Genomic DNA, 20,832 nt, shown 5'->3' with positions numbered 1-20,832 from the left:
GAACTGCTTCGAGGCACGCTAAGAGAGCATCGATCTCATTAATGGTGAGTGCAAGCTCTTAAGCAAACCAGAGAATAAGCTAATCGGGGTTGTTGAGTAGGAGACGTGCGAGCGCGGCGCGAGCGATTTCTTCGGATCCGACCACATTTTTTGTTTCCTGGGAAAGTACAGGCGATCTTGCTGTTTCCTGCGTTCCAAACACACGGTGATGTCAGCAAAATGGAGGATTGCCATTCATTTGAAAAAAAACTCCATTCCAAATAGTGCCTAATTAGGCGAACGTGAGAGCAGCAAGAGGTGTTGGGGTTCTGAATGGAGGTGTCCTCCAGGCTGGAATGAAACAACTGTTGTCCCAAAGGTTAAAAGTTCATAACCATAACGCATTAAAGATCTTTGGCCCGTTAGCATTCTCCTTGCAGATGACTCGCCCATTCTTGTGAAGGGTGATGCGGCCAATGCTTCTCAACTGAATGATATACTTGAGCTATACGACAAGTGCTCTAGACAAATGATAAACACAGAGAAATCTTCAGCCATGTTTAGCGAGAACACGACGGCCTCAACAAAGCAAAGTTGCATGGTTGTGCTTCATCTGCAGTTATGCACTGTGAAGCAAAGAATGAGAACTATTTAGGCCTGCCAGCTGCAAAGCAGCCAGCCGAACGAGCTGAAATCTCTAAGGAGCGTTCTTTTTCGAAAAAATAAAATCCGGAATCGTGGTTTGGAAGGAGAAAATACTCTCGATGGCAGGGAAGGAAATCCTAATCAAAGAATGTGATGATCTACTAATCGCATTGCCAGTTATTCTTACACGGAAATGGCGGTAATCCACGCTAATCTCTGCAAGCAAACAGGGCAATGCTCTGCAGTAACACTTCTCGTCAGGTTCAATGCATTCGGTAACTCTACTGAACAGCCATATAGCATATCTTAAATTCAAAATCATCATGACCGATTTCACTATGTAAAAGCAGGCTCTTTGAAAAACTAAGTTGCACTGAACCATTGAAGCAGTTGCTTGCGATATTTCAACAGCTTGATTCATGCATTCAGTACAACTGCAAGTGGTCCATTGACCATATCATTGATCATCTAATCTAGAAGTTCTACAGGAAAAATTCCATAATCATACTGATAGATTACATGATGAAAAAAATTACGAGCCCAGGTTTGCCTCAGGACTAGACTTGAGCACCTGTAATATTCATCTCCACTGTTCCATGCACTAGTTGAAAAGCTCCAAAACTAATGGGATATCTGAATATTGATTGTAAGTGTAAACGAAACATATCACCTGCAAGCATGATGAAAGCTGTCAAAACTTAGAACAGGATCGCAAAGCTCAAACCAGATGTATACAAGTTTCATGTTCAGGAAATGCCAAATGGATCTATACAGTACATGAAGATGTTATGAAAACCAACATAATATAGTAGCCTACTGCATAATCAGTTATGCAGCCCTCTGCTTCATCTTAATAAGAGGATGCCAAGCCTCGAATCGGCTCAGGGAGACCATGCTCCAAGGGAAAACCAGTGCTAGTAAGGTTGTAAAAGCAGACTTCTATGGTAGGTACTAGATTGCAGCCCGATGACAAGTGATTATAACAGCTCAGGGCAACCAATCAGCCATGACATGCTAAAATCACAACAACATGCTGGACTGAAGTTAAGAAAGAAAAAAAGGAAAAAAAATACATCCAACTAAACATCCTAGCCTGGTACCTCATCCACCGGGACCAGGTCACCAGACAAATAAAAAATTGATGAAGAAGAATGAAATCCCTTTGCAACTTGCAAGAACAGCAACCATTCTACCGTGTTTTCCAATTCATAGCTGTAAAAACATTCAGGGGAGATATCCTATAGGTCTGTTGTCATCTAACACAGCAGATTTCTTTGATTAAGCATGCTTTCTCAATGCAACTAAGTTATAAGTTTTACTCACATACATATCCTGAGAACTGCTAGCAGATTAAGCACTCTAAAAAAATTCAACAATGAAGCGCACAAAGTAGAACTCCTTATTAGAAACTTAATTTGCTTGATTAATTATGTAGAATTTAGGAAATAATGTGGTCCGAATACTCATTTGATTAATTCAAAAGACAAAACATTGAGCAGTAGCATCAACAATTAATAAAACTGACACCATAATCACATCATAGCATAGACGGCATTCAAATGTATATGCTTGGAGGCTTGACCAAAAAAATAAAACAGAATGGTCTTATATCCATTCACATGCTCCATCACACTGCCCTATTGACGCATATAGGACATGACATATTCCATCAATTAGCTTGATTATCTCTGATGTCCAAGTTCTTCACTACATATAACACAGAATACTGTCCAATTAGACTACTTTTTCTCAGACTACCTTGCCTGATAATTCAGTTTGATCCTAATCCCAAAAAAGCACAAAAACTCTAAATTCGCATTGAACCATTGACAGACATTAACATTGGCAGCCGCAATCATCATATCTCAAAACCAATTAATCATTTGGTACATCTAAATTGCAAAGGTTGAAATGTTGAAGCCTTGGAACACTACAATAAGGTATACATCTTTCCAATTTCACTCAATATTATCCAACCAAGGTTGTGGCATTGTGCCCTCACCTCACATGAGCTCCTCCTCCTTGCGGAGGTACTCCCCGGCGTCAGACTGGTGCAGCACGACGACTGCGTTGGTGTCGGCTTTCCTGCAGTCCTGCGCCGACCTCGCGGCGACGCCGAAGCCGAGCGGCACGTCGGCCATGGACATGACGACGACGCCGTCGCCGGCCTTGGTGTTCTCGGTGATGCGGGCGAGGGAGGACTTGGGCACGGAGTTGCCGAAGAGGAAGGAGCGCTCCGTGTCGGGCTTGAGCCAGACGCGGCGGCGCGCGTGCGCCGCCAGGAGGTCGAGCGCGTGGACGGTGAGGTGGAACGAGCCGTGGTGGGTGAACTTACCGATGGGGGTGCCCACGGCGGCGAGGCGCGGGCGGGCGACGGCGGTGGCGCGGCGGACGAGGGACTCGGAGGCGTAGTAGACGCGGTTCTTGTGGAGGCGGAGGCAGTAGCGGCCCGGCTCCGGGTCGGGGCCCTCCACGGCGGGACGCTCCAGGAGGTGCTTCAGGTTGGGGCCCGTGAACTTGAACAGCTTCTCGAAGACCTGCGTCGTCTCCTTCTCGTCGAGCGGCCTCATGGCGGCGGCGAGCTCGGGGGCGGAGGGTTTGGCGGCGGCGGTAGGGGTTGAGGTTGGGGACAGGGGCGCGGGCCTTGGGGAGTCGGGGTGACTTGTGGGGTTAAGCACGTTGTTGTCGTTGTGCTTAACTGGGCCGACTAGCTAGCACGGCCCAGTTCGGCCCAACGACACGTCCGGCGAATAGCGAGGCCTCGCCATCGTGTCCGTTCGCCGCGATCGCGACGTCCCTGCTCGCCGCCGCTCCACCTTCACTCGTACGCCTCGCCGGCGGCTGGCCGGAGCTGTCGGCGATCGCAGCGGTGGCTGGGTCTGCTGCTCATCAGGATCCACTGCACGATCGAGAGGTGTTTGAGACGCACGCGGCACGCCATTGAGAGCACCACGCTGCTCCAGCGGCGGCGAAGCCCCTAGTGGGACTGTGACGAGGTGCTTCTCAGCTTTCAGGCTCCGGAAGCAGAGACTGAAAGTCCACGAGGCCACGAAGGCACGAAACCTGAAGCCAACTCAATGCAACTGCGAGGACCAGCGATACTGCATCCTGTAATGCTATATTGCTGTGTCTTTCACAAGGAACGCCCCGTCGACCATGGCACGACACATCCACACCGCTGCCATGTCTCAAGCGATGCAGACATGAATATGCAGAGCGGCGCATCCAGCTATAGCGCTTGCCGAAACTTGAACAGGCACGTACCTAGTAAGGACAAATTATAAGGTACTACCTCCGTCCTAATATATGACATTTAGGATAAGCTAGTTAGTTCAAAAAAGAACTAATTTGCTTGTCTGAAACATCATATATTTAAGAATGGAGGGAGTGTTATAATTTAAAGGACGATCAAAACCATGTCTATTGCAAATTTGCAGTGCAGCTACACTACAGAGGAGAGGACTTCGCTGATTCCCAAGTTCCTCGACAACAACGCGATGCCGGGTTCTTTTTCCCTATGCGCAGGCGGCAGGCCGGCCTTAGGGTGACACCAACAATGCAAATACCACCACGGGCACCCTGATAAATTCGTTCGTGCCAGACATGACAACTCTGCAAGCAATTGTAAGGTTCCTAATCTAATCGTTCATGCAACAACTCTATACCCGGGAGAGGGTATAGCCAGTGACACAGCTTTATCCCTGCTAGGCTGCTACTGCTAGTCGCCATGGCAAAAGAAGTGGTTGGTTCCATAAGACCATAACACCGGTGGTAACCAGTGCGGTCGCGGACAAGGCGGTGTCCAAGTTCGTCGGCAACCTCGGCAAGCAGACGCCCGTCGCCGACAAGCTGCAGCGCCTGGAGCGTCTGCACATGAGGGTCCGCAGCGCGGTCGAGGTGTCCGAGAAGTACGCCATCGAGAGCACCTCGCTGCTCCGGTGGCGGGAGGATCTCAAGGAGGCTGCCGCCCACGGCGGCAAGGTGCTCCTCAGCTTCCAGCAGCGAGACGGCAATCACCAGCAGGCAAGCAGCAGCAATGCCGGTACTGGCACCGCTATGTCTTTCACAAGGAAAGCCCTGTCGAGCATGTCGCGACGCATCGGCACCGCTGCCTCGGTGCTCTTCTCGAGCGATGAGGACGTGAAGAAACTGGACAGCGCAGTGGAAGCGTTGGAGAAGGCGTCAGAGAACATCGGGGACTTCATAACATTGTTCCAGGCCTCGCCAAAGCTGAAGCGGATGCGTAAGAATAGAGAAGTACGATGCGTGTGCTGCCCTGGCTGGAGCAGCAGAGCTGAAGCGGACACTTGAGAATGGAGGTGGTCGTGCCCTTCAACAGAAGGCATCCGAGCGAGCAGTGGACATGGACCAGACGGATGCTTCCCCGGCTGAAACAGCAGATGATCGGGAGATCGAGGAATTAACGATGCTCACGGGAAGGCTACAGAAAGCCTTGGTTCAAATCATCACGGCAGTTGAGATTTCAGAAATCCAAGACATGCAAGGCCTGGAGTGGCTAGCACAGTGGACTGAAGTCCTCCGGCAAGCAAGGCAACAAGGAGTCCTCCTCCTCAAAGTTGTCACAGCCAAAGCCAGGAAGGAAACCACAGGATATGACCTTGATGATGATGACATTCACAGTTTCGTTCATATCATTGAGAGCTTAGCTGAAGACTTCGAATGTTTCATGCAGCTGACTTGTTCTGGCCACCTATCTAATGTCCTTTCCAATGCTTAGCCAGGTGAATGGAAGAAGTGCGAATTTGTTTGGCATCAAGTTAGTCACTCTTCTGAAGTGAGCACCTATCTGCCACTATAGTTGAACCAACAGCAGTGTGATCCCCCCACTTCTCTAAATGCTTCCTCCTTCCATAGTTCCATCTCATTTCTAACCAGTGACCATGAATTTTTTTTTTCTTTTCTGCAAGCACATGTCATGTAAGCACAGGGAATCCAGACTTTGCCATTGATGTAGTCCAGTCCAGGAAAGGCGTGATTGTCTGTCCAAATGGATTTCTGGTACTTTGTGGCGTTGTAGAAACATGAGATGATGCGTCAGAATAATTTGATACCCATGTAGCACAGGGAAGTCTGACCGTGACTAGTTATTGGCATATCCTGCAAAATCAAGATAGAAGTGTCAATACATAAAAGAGCTATAAGAATTCCATGGTCTAAAACCCCAAGTGTGCAAAAGAATTCCACAAAGAAACTCAAGTATCAATACATGGAACTAAAGAGTTTACACCACTGCAATTCAAGATAAAAACGCTTGAAGTAACAAGTCATTAAAACACAACAAAGAAATAGCATGCAAACTATAAGACAATAAACATCCACTTTAGATGTTCCTTTCATGTAGGCCAATATACAATACAGATGACAAAATAGTACATCGTACCGGCTTCCCAGTCCCATTTCATTGTCCAGTTCATCTTACAGCTGGTACCCCCTCTTGTTCAGTAGGGTCATGCTGTCAGGAACGCTGGGATACACCTGCAATGTCATGAAGGTGTTGTTCTCAAACAACGTCGATTTGGAGAAACTGAACTGTACACTGGAGAGGTTAGAGGACCTTGCAGCAGATACAGCAAGATTCATAAGATTGGTTGAGCGGGAGGTTTGGGCAGAGATAGAGAAGAGATCAGCAAAAAGACAGAAGCGGGTTGAAAATTATGTTCCATACAGTGCACAATTTATTTTGGAAGAGCAGGCTGCTAAACAGTGAAGAAATCATCTATGTTTGACGCATACTGGGGAGGCCCTGAAAAGGAGAGTGCAGAGAGATACTCATGAATGAGGATGTAATGACAAGTCACAAGGGTGAGACATTACCAGCACGCAACAAGAATGAGGCAATGATAGAGAGTAGGCCATGCGGAAGTTTCAAGGCATCGACAGAGACGGCAATGATGGAGATATGGTGGGTAGTTCAGAGGCAGACATCCATAGCTCACTGCACAAATGAAAAGGAAATGGAGAACAAGATGCTTGAGGAAAGGATAAGAGCGGTGCCGGTGAAAATCAGAGAGGGCATTGAGACGACAATATCTTCAAAAAAGCATTTATCAGCGCACTCCATGAATGAAGACGAGAGCATGAACAAGGAGATGCTTGAGAAAAAGGCTTGACATAGCATTGCATAAAACCAGCAAAACCATTGAGATGGCTGATAGTCATGACATCAAAGACCTGGTATCGCTTGCATAGTGGACTGGCAATCGGGCATCCTCAAGGACGCTATGCAAGAAGGTTTTGCAGTCCTCAGCACCATCAAGAACAATACTGGCGAAGAGATGGCAGATTTTGGTCAAGATGCAGCGAACACTTCTTTTTTTTTCTTTTTCTTTTTTGCATTGCATTGCATTAAGAGGTTGGCTGACAATGTCATATATGCCGGAAGCTTGATTATGCTTGCTATGCAAATTTCAAGTCTACAGGCTAGCAGAAGTATTAAAGAGTGATACCGTATAAATCTTGCACGGTAGATGTAATATTGTATCATGTTAAGCATTTATTCAAATGGTCTATTGAAAATCTAGTGTTTGTCTAGTTTGTTTACAAATATCCTTAGATTAAATTTCATGTTTTTAAATATAGGATGTGAAAAATGAGGTTGTGCATACTCCATGGTCTGATCCATTCTTTATGGTTGCCCGAAAAATGTGTACAAGTTAAGACTTTCAGTGGACAAAGTGAACTATAGAAAAAGTATAGGCTTCAATGCAACGCGTAGTATCCTTGAAAGCTTTTGCGTTGGAAAACAATGGACAAACCTTTATAGATTTGCAGAAGCTCCGCAGAGATAAATTATCACCGCCAGAATCTTCTATGGAATTTCAACGCACTCTTCAGTGGACCATGAGAACTGAGGAACAGGATAACCTGGTGAAAAGCAATTCCATCACCAGAAATCATTGCATGAGCAGGAGCCATTCTTGAAGCGATGGAACCGGCTGCGATCACGCACTATGATCTCCCGGTTATAAACCTGTGAAATGCATTTTATTGCTGCATGACAATCCAAGCATACTCGGAGATTCTTAACCACCCGGACCTGTGTACCAGGAGGAGTCCTCAGCAACACAAATGCAATCGCCAGCTTTTCGCTGTGCCACTGAAGCGCACCCTCCTTATCCTCCTCATCAAGATCAAGGAGAACCTCTGATGTAGCTGGGATGTGCCCAATGCGCCTCAGCTCTCTTGCCATCTCCTCGACCATCCTGTATATCTCCTTCCACTGCGGGTGCGACTCATCTCCAGCTATGAATTCATGAACCTCCCCATCAAGCTCAACAACGCTGCAACCTGGCACCTTCTTGAATCCTCTCTTGCTCATCTCTCTCCTAATCTCTGATTTCTCCTTCCACCTCTGTGTCAGTGCGTAGACATTGGAGAGCATAACATAGGTGGCCTCATGAGCCGGGTACTCATTTAGAAGGTTCCTGGTGATGCTTTCACCGAGTTCAAGCCTGCCATGAGCACGGCAGGCAGCAACAAGTGTCCGCCATATTATTTGGTTTGGTTTCATGGGCATCGTACGAACAAACTCCATTGCCCGCTCAACCATGCCAGCACGACCAAACATGTCAACCATGCAACCATAATGCTCGATCTTAGGCTCAATGCCATACTGCATCTTCATCGAATCAAAGTAGCCATGGCCTTCATCAACCATTCCAGCATGGCTACATGCAGTGAGCACACCGATGAACGCAACATCATCAGGTGGCACTCCAGTAGTCTTCATCTCCTCGAACACTCCCACAGCCTCCTTCCCACGACCCTCCATTGCAAGAGCATCAATCACTGAGGTCCAAGACACAACAGTCCGTTCCTCCATCCCCTGGAACACTGCCACAGCCCCGTCCACATCACCACACTTGGCGAGCGTGTCAATCAACGCATTGCACAGCGTCACAGATTTCCCAAAACCCTCCCTCTCCACAAACCGCCCAACCCACCGAGCAAGCTCGAGTGCACCCAAATCTGCAGCTGCAGCCAGAACGCCAAGCACTGTGACCTCATCCGGACGCACCCCACTGGCCTGCATCTCCCTAAACAACTCAACTGCATCACTTGACAGCCCCCCACGCACATACCCGCCAATCATCGCGCTCCAAGTAACCGCACTCGACTTCGTCATTCTGTCGAACACATTCCGCGCGTCCCCGAGGAACCCGCCGTCGAAGCACGAGTACATGTGTATGAGAGTATTGGAGACGTACTGGTCGGTGGCGAACCCGAACTTGAGAACGGCGGCGTGGGCCTGGAGCCCAACGCCTGGGGAGCCCGGGAGCGCCGCGCACGCCTTGAGGAGGAAGGGGAAGGTGAATTTGTTCGGCAACACAGCGCTGCGGAGCATGAGCGGGAAGAAGGCGGCGGCGCGGAGGCGGGCGGAAGGGAGCGGGGAGGTGGCGTGCGCGCGGATGAGAGTGTTGACGAGGAAGGCATCGATCGGGACGGAAGGGCCGAGGAGCGCGGAGACGAGGGGCTCGAGCAGCGCGGGCGCCGCGGAGGCGGTGGACGCGAAGAGCCTGGTGAGGACGAGCGGGTTGGAGTGCAGGCCGGACTTGACGAGGAATGCGAGGGACTGGAGGACGGCGGCCGGCGTTGAGGAGCGCTCTAGAAGGCGGAGGCAGTGCTGTTCCGCCGCCCGTGCCGCGGATGGTGGGTGGTGCGAGGCAGGCGCGGTGGAGAAACGGCGGCGGCGCAGATGCGGCGCAAGAGAAGGTGGAAGCGGCGGCGGCATTTGGTCGAGCGCACGGCATGGCGCCCGGGCGCGCGGCTGTGCGGTTTTGATCATTCGCATCGCGCCATTTCAGACGCGCCAGTGCGCAATGGCAGGTAAATTCTTTCGAGGAAGTCGAGAACCCCTTTGGAACACATGAAGTTCATGAATTCTGGTGACAAATGCTTTAGTACTTGTGAAATTCAGCAGATTTGTTTTGTTCAAAAAAATCTTGAATGCTTGTTCGTCATATCTCGTATGCAAATTAGCATAGCAGATTCGGTTCAGCACTGCATCCTGTCAAAGACTCAGAAGCAGATAAGTTTTTCTTTTCCATTGATTGAATTTTGATGTCCTGTATAACAAATCAGTAGGAGAATTTATCAGTGGGGACAAGTTCGGCGTATATTTGTCACTCTCTATGATTCAGACACTAAAGTACAGGAGGCATGGATTCTCTCCAGGTGAAAATATCCGAAAAATTTTACAGTGATCCTTCAAATGGACTTGCATGGTGACGAACTAGGTTTGGTATAAGCTACAATGAACTAAGCTGCAGTTGTCAACAACAGATGTCAGGGTTTATGTGTATATTTTCCATATGCCCAGTCCATAGCCTACTCTGATCAGCAGGAGCTCAAATACCATGTGCATGATGCTTGTCATGCGCACTTTGGATCCAGGTATCTCAGTCCAATTAACAGATACTTCTACCATTGGGATCCTGAGGTGCTTGCACAGGTATACAAGCTCAACATCAAAACACCACCTGCCCAAGCAACAAAAGGAAAACTGTAACAATCATCCATAGCATGAATCTACAAGCCTAGAAAGAGGAATTGGTATATAGAAGCATCACTGGAACCTCAAAGGAAAAGAAGAAAAGGAAACCATACCTCTTCAATCTGATATTTGTGAAAAGTTTCCTTGCAGCAGCTCGTGTGAACATCTTAAACCCACACTGGAATTTGTAAAAGAATGCACATATGGTGGATAGTGAACAGTGTAGTCATGAAGAAAGTACATGTAAAATCAACTGCACTCGTTTATTAGAGGATATTAAGCAAATAAAACATACCTGTGTGTCTCTGATCCCAGGACCAGCAGTCAACAAAACTACCAAGTGGAAACCTTTCATAAGAAAGTTTCGATACCACTTCCTCTGCGATAAGTCATAAATGAATGCAAAAAGGTAAGGTGAAAAAGAAAGAAAATCATGCAATTGAGGGTAACCGGGAGTCAAGAGATTTACTGTTGCAAGAGCCTGCTTCTCCAAATGAGCACGTGAGCCAAAGACAGCAATTTCAACATCTGATACTTTCTGAGGTGAACCAGTAGATGTTCCAGGGCTGGAATTAACTTTCTGAGCCAATGCATGAACCTAAGAGCAGAAAAGTAAATTCCAGGAGTTGTAAACAACTAATTAAATTCTTAAAGATCGAGCTTATGACAGACCTGAGCTTCGAGCTTTTCCAAATCAGTCACTTTTGTTGCCCCATCAGCATCAAGCATGAGTAATAGTTCACCACGAGAATGGAGCATCCCCTATTAGACCATGCTTTCCACACTAATTAGTTATTATTTGAAAACAAAAGGATATGCAGGAAGTTTAACACTCACCTTTCGGACTGCTTCACCCTTCCCATGATTTCTCCCAAGTAGAAGAACTCTAACATTGTCAATCTTGTGTTCCTTTACAAACTTGAAGCCAACTTTAGAGGTTCGGTCAGTGCTCCCATCATCAACAATCAAAACCTTTGACAGAATAGATTGAACACCAACATTGTTTAAGTTAATAATGCATGTTTCAATAAATAAAATGTTTGGCACTAAACTGCTCAAAATTTGCAAATGTTAAGGTGAACACAAATGCCAACAACATGCTAGATTTTCGCATACCTCGTAAGAAAATGACTTGTCCGCAGCTGCACGACGTTTCAGGTAGCTATTAAAGAGAGAGAACAACAAAGCAATTAACACAACCAAGCAAGCAAACAATTAACACTAGAAGTACAACTACCAGTATAAATTGCAATAATAGAGTATTGAGCAAACAAGAGCAGGAAATGTTCATATCAAAGCCTTACTTGAGTGTTTCTGTAAGAGCCTCGGGGAGTCGATGCTCCTCGTTGTAGGCAGGAACTATCAACGAAATGTACTTCTCAGGAGGATCAAAAATCGACGGGCAGGGAACCTGTAACAGTTTACACAGGCAAATGAGCAAACACCTAGCGGGCACACCGTGCCGCAGCCCGAGATGAACCCAACACGAGCAGGGAGCAGCAATCGGTACTACCTTGTTGAGCGAATTGGGGTCCTCGAAGAAGGCGTCTGAGACGGCCGATCTTTCCAGCCTGCGGCCGAGATCCAAAACGACGTACCAGTCAACTCGACGCGCAGATCGCGCGAGAAACGAAGAGTACGAGACGGGAAGGAAGAAGCGACTTACGAGTGCATGCATCCGATCCTGCGGATGTGCTCGAAGAAGAAGGCGGCGGCGCCCAGCACCAGGATGGACACCTGCGCACGAGAGGGAGACATGGCGTGAGCGTCGCGGCGAGGGGGAGGAAGAAGGGGCGGAGGAGCAGGGTTTGGGGGGGAAGGGGAGGGAAGTACGAGGGTGGCGATGAGGAGGGTCAGCGTGAGGGAGGCCGGGATGAGGCCGGCGACGGCGGAGAGGGGCCAGGCGACGGCCACCATCGCGTCCCCGGCGGCCGGTGCTGAGTCCACCCGCTGCTATGCTGTTCGCGTGCGTTTTCTGGTCCGGGAGTTGGGGAGATCTGCAGCAGGCGTAGGGTTAGACGCTGCCGGACAGGTTTGCAGGGTTTTTAGTGATTTTACACTTCGTTGCCAAAAAAAAAAGCTCTGAGGTTTAGTACTGGCTTACTGCTAGACAGCGTTATAACAAAAATCTCCAAAGTTCGAAAAAAACACAATGTGCCAATTTTATAATTTAGTTGAGAAAATTCTGAAAAAACCTATACATATAACATATTTGCATTGTTGGATAAGAAACTCCCAATAACTACACTTCTAGCATAAATGCATAATAAAAAAGTTACATTATCCTTGATGTCTAACTTTACTTTACATTCTCCTTGCGTCACTAGATTTCTATACAAAATAGCTAAACTGTTCATTCAATGACGTGTGTAACCTAAACGAGAAGGCAGAGAATCTACCATTTGCACTTAAAAAAATTATCATTGTTGTGTAGTTAAAATTTGGTATTCCATTGGTGCTTATATAAAAGGGTTTGCACCAAGAAAAGAGTTGATGTGATGTGTTTTATCTCTATAATTAATATAGCTTGTATTCTTACGAACTGCAATTGTAATGTCTCGTTCAAAAAACTTACCTCCATCCTAAATTATTATTTAATTTTGGTTCGTCCTAAGTAAAATTTACTCAATTTTGATCAAATTTGCTAAAATATATAGTGACAATATGATACCAAATTGTTTAAGGAGTCCACCGTATGATATAGTTTAACGGTGAATTTATTTGGTATAGTTTTGAAGATACTATTGTATTTCTTCTATAAGCTTGGCAAAACAACTCCTTCGTGCAACTAAATCCCTTAGCTTATCTTAAGCAAATAGCTTTGCTTACAAGTTCTCCAACAATGTTGCTACCTCTTTTTAAGTCACCGGGCTTGATTTTATTTATATCCAGACCCATCATCCAAAGGAGCCCCTGAAAATGATTTTTTTATATTTTATATTTTTTCTTTTATGATTTTGCAGAAATAAACAGCGGATTAAAAAATTTACAGAAATAGACCCCTACCGTCGGATTAAACGGCGGAAGCAACCTACCGCCAGCTGAACCGGCGGTAACTTCCCTCTTTTAAATAGTACACTTTCAAAAAGTTATAAATAATTCATATGAACTCGGATGGAGATAAACTTTATAATTATAGATCTCGAAGAGATCTACAACTTTAATTTTTTTTATTTGATGTGATCTTGGATTTTAGATCTGAAATTTGTGTCGATTATGTGAGCACAAAGATGGCACCAAATAAAAATAGTTTGAACTACAAATTTGTAAATCTCATCGAGAGCTACAATTTTTATATACAACTTATCTCTATTCGAATTCATATGAATTAGTTATGATTTTCTGAATGTGTGATGCCCAGTTTCAGATCTAAAATTGGAATTTTAGATCTGAAACTTGTGTCGATTATTTAAGCGTCAAGATGATATCAAATGGAAAAGGTTTGAACTACAAAGTTGTAGATCTCATCGAAACTTAAAATTTGCATATAAAGTTTATCTCCATCCAAGTTTATATGAATTAGTTATTATTTTTTGAAAGTGTACTGAGGAGGGAAGTTACCGTCGGTTCAACTGGCGGTAGCTTGCTTCCGCGTTTGATCCGGTAGAGGTTTATTTCTGCAATTTTTTGGATCGGCTATTTATTTCTGCAAAATCGTAAAATAAAAATAAAAAAATAAAAAAATTCTCTGAAAATGATGAAAGGGAAAGGTGAAATGAAGCCCGACAGTCGACCAGGCCGGACTACGACACCATCCAATTTCCTGGGCCGTAGCTCGTATACTAGCCCGAACCCATTCAGCTTCTTGCTCGGGCGTCAATCGTGATGCGTGGTCAGTTACCCCCCGGTGTGAAACGGTAAAAACACCGGCCCCAACAGGGGCCCACGCGGCAGCGTCTCGCCCGGCTCCGTACCTCTACGGCCACGCACCAACTTCCCAGGCTTTTTTTCCCAGGAGGGGCAGCAAGGACCGGAAGCGGCGGAACCCGCGGTGCCTTGCCCCAGTAACACACGCATCCCTTGCCCGCCATTAACTCCTCTGCTCCTCTCGCTCGGCTCACTCCTCTCCCCACCTCCCTCCTCCCTCCCCAAAGCCTCACGCACTCCACCACGCCACCTTCCATCCCTCGCTGTAGGCTCCTGTCTCTACCTATCCGCCCTCCGCGGCTCGTGCCTTCGCTCCCCAAAACCCTAGCCCCGGCGGGGGATCGCGCGGCGCCTCCGGTGACGGCGACGCGGCCCGCCGCGTGGTCGAGTCGTGGCGAGCAGGGTGGCGCTCGGCTCGTTTGATCCGATTGGTTGATTGGGCCCCAGCGCCCTCGCTGCTGCGCTTCGGTTCGGCGGCCGTGGCGCGGGCAACGCGCGGGAATGGGGAACTGCTGGGGCGCGCGGATCAAGGATGGGAGCCCTCACCCTGGCGCCTCAGGTTCGTCCTTCTCGCTGTTGTCGGTGATGTTGGTTCATGGGGGTGGTAAGAGGCGGAGTTTGGATGGACCGTGCTTGCTACTTGCGCGCTCCGATCAGGCGGGAGGTTATGAGATGGCTTGATTCGTTGCGCTGGAAGCTTATTGCTATATGATGAACTTACTTGCATGATAGTAATACGGTTTTGGGAGGTTTAATTAGATAAGTTGCTTTGCAATAGAGGGAATGATCACCAGGATATTTATGTAATGGTATGCTACCGTGTTTATGCAAGTTAGTTAGGCTTTTGGGTTGTTCCAGTGGTTCGATGTGTTCAAGGTGCTAACTCTGATGATCATCAGAACATTTATGTAATGGTATAGTCTTTGATCTGTTAGATGATCCCAACGTTTCAGCTGTCCTGCCAACTTTGATGTGTTCTGACTGTAAGGCATCGCAATCACTTGGCAGTCGTTTTTCTAAAGCAAGCTTGGAACCTTGAGGTTTGGTACTTTGAGGTAGTTCTGTACTTGTGCAAAAAGAGCTTAAGCTTTATTAGATGATAGGTATTAGTATCACCGTATTTCATATGGTAATGGATGGTACATATTCACATAGATGCTCCATTCGTTACATGATGTCTCACCGGAACCTCATGAGTAGTGGTTCTTTCGTTATCTGCTTGGTAGCATTTGTCCTCTTGAGATGACATTAGTAATCGACATGAGGTTGACTTTATTGCAAAAGGTTGCATTAATATCTTAAATAGTACTTTGCGTTGACTACTTGCATGTCTAATTCCAATCACCCTGGATTATGTTGTTGACCAAGGTAATATATGACTGAAGTGGGACTAATACTGTGGTAAAGCACTTAGTATGCTTGGCCACTATTTGACAGTTTATGCCGTTGACCTTCGCTATTCACATTTCCCCATTTGCAGAATAATCACATGGACCGAGGAAAATAATATTTTAGGGGTTGACTAGTTGTTTCTCTATTGCTACTGTGTTTTTATTTATCTTCTTAGTTTACATCGTTGATACGAGCTTAGGGAAGACACCCAAGTTCTACCTTAATTTACTTTGACAAGTGTTATAACAGTGCTAGCAGTATCAACCAGTGCACATGAGATAGTTAGTTCTTGTAAACTGTTGATTACATATTTTGAACAGTTAGTGACAGTTGTATTAATGATTACTTTTATCATCTTTCGTGATGAAAGTTATGTATGTTTATTGTGTTACCATACGTACCGTTCATAAGTTAATAGTTCATGATGTACTGGTCAAATTCAATTGAGAGGTATAAGAAGTTTTAGTCTACAAAGATCCTGATTTATGTTCTGTTAGAAAGTTTATGTAGTAGCCGGGGTAACCCCAGCCAGGTAACTGACGACAGAGGGAGAGGATCAAGTCCTCAACGCTTGGTTGGAGAAGATAGAATTGGAGGAAAGATTAATCTATTGCTTGACGTTCCGGTTACAAGGCCTTCATATTTATACGCCGATTCTTGCCCCTCGTTCAAGCTCTCAACAACTTAAGATAAACCAGACTCCTAATCCAAATCTAAACAAACTCCTCCATCACGAGCTAACCAAATCTCTAAGTAAACCTAACTAACCAACTAATCCTAACTGACTACGAAGCCTCTGCTGCGTCCTGCTTCCTCTGGTCTTTCTTGCGCCTTGAATACTTCCGGCCCCACATAACAGTTTATTGCTGTACAACTACGGTTCTGTGCTCTGCAGCTGGAACATGTTCTCTACATATCATCTTATCAAATGACAGCCTCATTTATTGCTATTGCTAATAGATAGTTTTATATCTTCTTAGGTATTAGCTGATAAGGTTACAACTTTTAGATCATTGGTTAGGTTATTTATGCATGCCTGTAACCGCTTTATGTAGGAAAACTGCTTGTGTTTCCTCCCTTCCTGCTCATTTTGAACACTTGCTCTACCCCAGTCATCACTTTGACTCCTGCAGACAAAGTTGGGCCCTGTTACTGTACTCCGATTACCTCCTAGGAGGTAAGAGGTCAAATAGTAAGTCTTAAGCCATTAAATTTTAGGACAAATAAAAAATATTAAAAGGTTCTGGCTATTCCGGTTACCTGTCCCCAAATCATGCATGCTGTTAGTTCATTCCCTGAGCATGTCTATGGTTTTTACATGGCCGCATGCATGTATGCATGATCTTCTGCATCTCTTATTTCTTTGGCCTTTTGCTTTATCTCAGTTAACTCTAAGAGTGCATGCAGATAACTAGATAAGAATTGGGACTTAACTACATTTATTTGCCGCCATAATTTAGAAACTCGTACAATTTGTCGAGGCCGCCAAAGGAATGGCTCTGGAATCGGATTGTAATCACGCAATGATGATTCTATTGGTCGGATTGGGAATACATGGTGTACATGAGTCACAACCAGAAGGAAATAGACAAAGTTACAAAGGTTTGGAAAATGTCCCGTTGTTGCCATTATAGGAGATAGCCAATCTGAACGTGCAGCTGATGTGCACTATTGTCGGGATGTGTCATTGCAGATCCTGTACGCATGATGCTGCATGCACACAAGGAGAGGACAGAGGAGTGACGCTGAAAAGGGAAAGGCCCAGTATCTCGCTAACAGCTCATGAACTCACGATAGGTTACATGTTGCAATGCACCGAGCCCAAAGCAGTAGCAGTCATGCTGCAAGTGAGGGACGGTGTTAGGGTTTTAGAGGAGGGGGTGCAGCAGGGGCAGCGCAGGGGGGGAAAGGACAGCGCAGGGAGGGGGAGGCGGCAGGCGCAGGGAGGCTGGAGGGTTGAGAGAATTCTCTTCCTTCTTGATTTTCAAATAGTACAACTCCCTCAATTATATAGGGACTTATGACTTGACTCCTAAGATAACTAGGATTGGATTCCTTATAGATTGGATCCATCCTTTCCTAAACAAACTCTCCAATTATCTCTAGACTCTCTAACCTGACTATTATTCAAAGACTCTAAAAAGGATATCCGCCCATGGGGCCGGTGGGGCCATGTGCGGCGTCTCCTCCTCTCGCTCGCCCACGAGGGCATTTCTGGGCCACCCCTAAGGGCCCAGCTGGGTCCTCTAGGTCCATAACAGACAGCCTGCTTGCTTAGCCCCTAGCTGACAGCAAACATGTCGGGCCTTCACGCGAAGACGTGTATGCGGTGGTGACCATGGCCAGGAAGGTCACATAGAGCATGGCCAGCAACACTATCATAAATGATCCATGACGTACTTTGGTACTTGCTATCAAAATAGTTGGATGTCACATTAGGAAAGTTAGATCTCCCAAATTGGTCGGACGTTATGTTATGAAGTTAGATTTGATCGGTTGATTTTTCCCATTTATTCCATTTTTAAAATAAAAATATAAAATCAAACTATAATAATTGTATTCATCATATGGATGGACTGCAGTTATTTGGGAGTGCCATAGTGGGAGCCAGCAATGTTTTATGCTCCTGTAGGCAAATGGTTGCTGGAGCAGATTCTTGGACACCAATTAATCTATTATTAGTGCTACAATTTGTGCCAAAGATGGCAACTGCTATTGGCTATCGTCTAACTCTAGGTTCTCGTGTCAATCTTTAGTGATGACCAAGTAATGATTGCAATATCCAGTTCCTTGTCTAGTGCCTAGTTTCCTGTTTAAGTGGTTGTTCTTTCTGGATCATACCTGGGATATATCACTGCAAACTTTATTCATCACAGCACACTTTTGTGGATAATATGAGGCTTTGGTTTGATCTTTTCTTGTACATTTGTTTCTGTATAATATTTACAAATGCATGATCTGCAGGGATGTTCTCAAAGAGTGGTGGCAAGGATGGGAGTAGGCTTAGTGGCTGTAGTAGTCGAGCCTCTTCAGCTTCCATGCCTCCAAATGCGAAGACCGAATGCGAGATCCTGCAATCTGCCAATGTTAAGGTCTTCAGCTTCAGTAATCTCAAATCAGCCACAAGGAACTTCCGTCCTGATAGTGTGCTAGGTGAAGGAGGGTTTGGATCTGTCTATAAGGGATGGATCGATGAAAATACATTAGCACCCTGCAGGCCTGGCACTGGAATTGCTGTTGCTGTGAAAAGACTCAACCAGGAGGGTTTGCAAGGACACCGAGAGTGGTTGGTGAGTATAATGCTACTCAACTTTATGCTACTGTCCTGTAAATTCATTATAGTTTCACATTCGTTTGAACTTTCATCTTGTACCCTACCTTTCTGTGCTGACTTGATTACTATACTAACATGGATAAATATTCCGTTCGTAGGCGGAAGTTAATTACCTAGGTCAGTTCTGTCATCCCAACCTTGTCAAGCTAATTGGGTACTGCTTAGAGGATGAACACCGACTGCTAGTGTACGAGTTCATGCCTCGCGGGAGCTTGGAAAATCATCTCTTTAGGAGTAAGTTACTCAGGATCTAGTGTTACTGTTCTCTTGTTTTTCATTCATATTACAATGTTACTGTGGTAATATGTCTTCTGATTTGTAAATTGTTGTATGAATCCTTGTTGTAGGAGGCTCGTACTTTCAACCTCTTTCATGGAACCTTAGAATGAAGGTTGCACTTGGAGCTGCGAAAGGACTAGCTTACCTTCACAGTGCAGAGGCAAAAGTCATTTACCGAGATTTTAAGACTTCCAATATTCTCCTTGACACGGTAAGTGATAGTAAATCTTCATTGCTGTGTACCTTCAACTTTTGTATGCTCTACTGAAAGGGGTGCATCGTGTTAATGTGTAGGACTATTCTGCGAAACTTTCTGATTTTGGATTGGCAAAGGATGGTCCTGTTGGTGAGAAGAGCCACGTTTCCACAAGAGTAATGGGAACATATGGTTATGCAGCTCCTGAATACCTTTCAACAGGTAATCTTAGTGCAGGTCTTGGTAGTTCCATCCAAATTTCTCTAGATTTGGATGCCCTGATTTAGAAACTGCATTATGTGACAAAAACAAATTAGCTAGCGTCGTGCATTAAATACTGCCTATCAAAGTCCAAAAGGTATAATTTGGTACCATACATCCCCTGCATGGAAATTGCAATTTTGGCACATTATCTACTTTATTGAGTTGGTTAGGCTGCATAATTTGGAGAAGTTTTTGGTGCTGTGGCTTACGTGAGCAGTGGAGTGAGAACATAACATAAGGTCATGGATGCTGGATCTTATGTTTGTGGCATTCTTGTATATCATAAACAGTTTCGTGCCATCGCATTAGATGTTTTCTGAATTCATCTCATTGCACATTATGTTGCGATGCTGTCTTGTAGGCAAAGAGCATCATTTTACTTTGATAAACTTGTATCAACATCTCATTCAGTATCTGATATGGATCTCTTTCTTTGAACAATGCTGCACTTTCAGGTCACCTAACTGCAAAGAGTGACATCTATAGCTTTGGAGTAGTGCTTCTGGAGATGTTGTCAGGCCGCCGCGCCATCGACAAAAACCGGCCACAAGGGGAGCACAATCTCGTCGAATGGGCTCGACCTTACCTGACACATAAGCGCAAGATATTCCGGGTCCTGGATACCAGGCTGGAAGGTCAATACTCTCTCAATGGTGCACAAACAATTGCCACCCTTGCCCTTGAATGCCTGTCCTACGAAGCTAAAATGAGGCCATCTATGGATGCTGTGGTCACTATCCTAGAAGAGCTTCAGGACTCCTGTGAAGCAGAGAAGCATCAAGAACCCAAGGCTGCAACCAAACAGATGTCTGCTCCTGTTAGCGGCAGCAAGAGCAGCCGCAAGCCTCGCCGGAGAAGCCTGGGAGGGACGAAGGAGACCGTTGGCACAAACCCAAAATCATTGGCTCATTCTCGTTAGCAAAGGCGTAGCTTGATCGAGTTGTTAGCTAGATTGTAGCTTGTGAATATGATGTGTATATTGAGGGTAATCAGGCTTTTGGCTACAAGTCGTTTCTTCGTTCACATGAGCTATTGAGCTGTTCGGTTTCAGCTGACCGTGAATAGATTTGTATGTCGAAACTCATGGCATCAGTGAGAAGCTCATGTTTTGCAAGCTGTTAATGATTCCTGAGCCTTTGTTCCTAGTTATAGCCTGCAATGCTCATCAATCTGCCAGATCTCAGTGGTGTTGACTGTTGTGCAGCCGGGATACATGCATGATACTCCGGCGTGAATGGATTTGTATGATGTTGACGGCCGCTTTGCCGATCGAAATTCCGGCGTGAGGATCGTTGAGATGGCACTGGTACCCACCAGCGGGTCGGCCATTGCGATCCCCGTTTCCGCCCTCCATGCCGGAAG

General features: G+C 45.9%; 3 protein-coding genes and 1 pseudogene across 3 annotated transcripts; 1 reads left to right on the top strand and 3 right to left on the bottom strand.

The window, feature by feature from the left end:
* Positions 1–992: 992 nt before the first annotated feature.
* LOC117838911 (uncharacterized) lies at positions 993–3,269 on the bottom strand. Its single transcript, XM_034719110.2, has 2 exons — positions 2,627–3,269; positions 993–1,294 (listed from the first exon to the last, which is right to left on the bottom strand). Exon 1 carries the CDS (start codon positions 3,192–3,194, stop codon positions 2,628–2,630), a length of 567 nt encoding a protein of 188 aa, XP_034575001.1. The 5' UTR covers positions 3,195–3,269; the 3' UTR covers positions 993–1,294; position 2,627.
* Positions 3,270–5,044: 1,775 nt separating this feature from the next.
* Positions 5,045–9,529, bottom strand: LOC117838907 (pentatricopeptide repeat-containing protein At4g21065-like; annotated as a pseudogene).
* Positions 9,530–9,668: 139 nt separating this feature from the next.
* Positions 9,669–12,144, bottom strand: LOC117838909 (uncharacterized). Its single transcript, XM_034719108.2, has 11 exons — positions 11,972–12,144; positions 11,805–11,875; positions 11,652–11,709; positions 11,443–11,549; positions 11,255–11,300; positions 10,976–11,110; positions 10,811–10,900; positions 10,608–10,736; positions 10,434–10,517; positions 10,252–10,316; positions 9,669–10,124 (listed from the first exon to the last, which is right to left on the bottom strand). The coding sequence occupies exons 1-11, from the start codon at positions 12,053–12,055 to the stop codon at positions 9,938–9,940; spliced, it is 1,056 nt and encodes a 351-aa protein (XP_034574999.1). The 5' UTR covers positions 12,056–12,144; the 3' UTR covers positions 9,669–9,937.
* A 1,968-nt stretch (positions 12,145–14,112) lies between these two features.
* On the top strand, positions 14,113–20,592 carry LOC117838908 (receptor-like cytoplasmic kinase 176). The gene is made up of 6 exons (XM_034719107.2): positions 14,113–14,564; positions 18,362–18,687; positions 18,830–18,965; positions 19,079–19,221; positions 19,305–19,428; positions 19,926–20,592. The coding sequence occupies exons 1-6, from the start codon at positions 14,507–14,509 to the stop codon at positions 20,387–20,389; spliced, it is 1,251 nt and encodes a 416-aa protein (XP_034574998.1). The 5' UTR covers positions 14,113–14,506; the 3' UTR covers positions 20,390–20,592.
* The last annotated feature ends 240 nt before the right edge of the window (positions 20,593–20,832 follow it).

The sequence above is a fragment of the Setaria viridis genome, chromosome 9, assembly GCF_005286985.2.
Source record: "Setaria viridis chromosome 9, Setaria_viridis_v4.0, whole genome shotgun sequence".
Lineage (NCBI taxonomy): Eukaryota > Viridiplantae > Streptophyta > Magnoliopsida > Poales > Poaceae > Setaria > Setaria viridis.
This window is presented reverse-complemented; position numbering and strand designations above follow the sequence as displayed.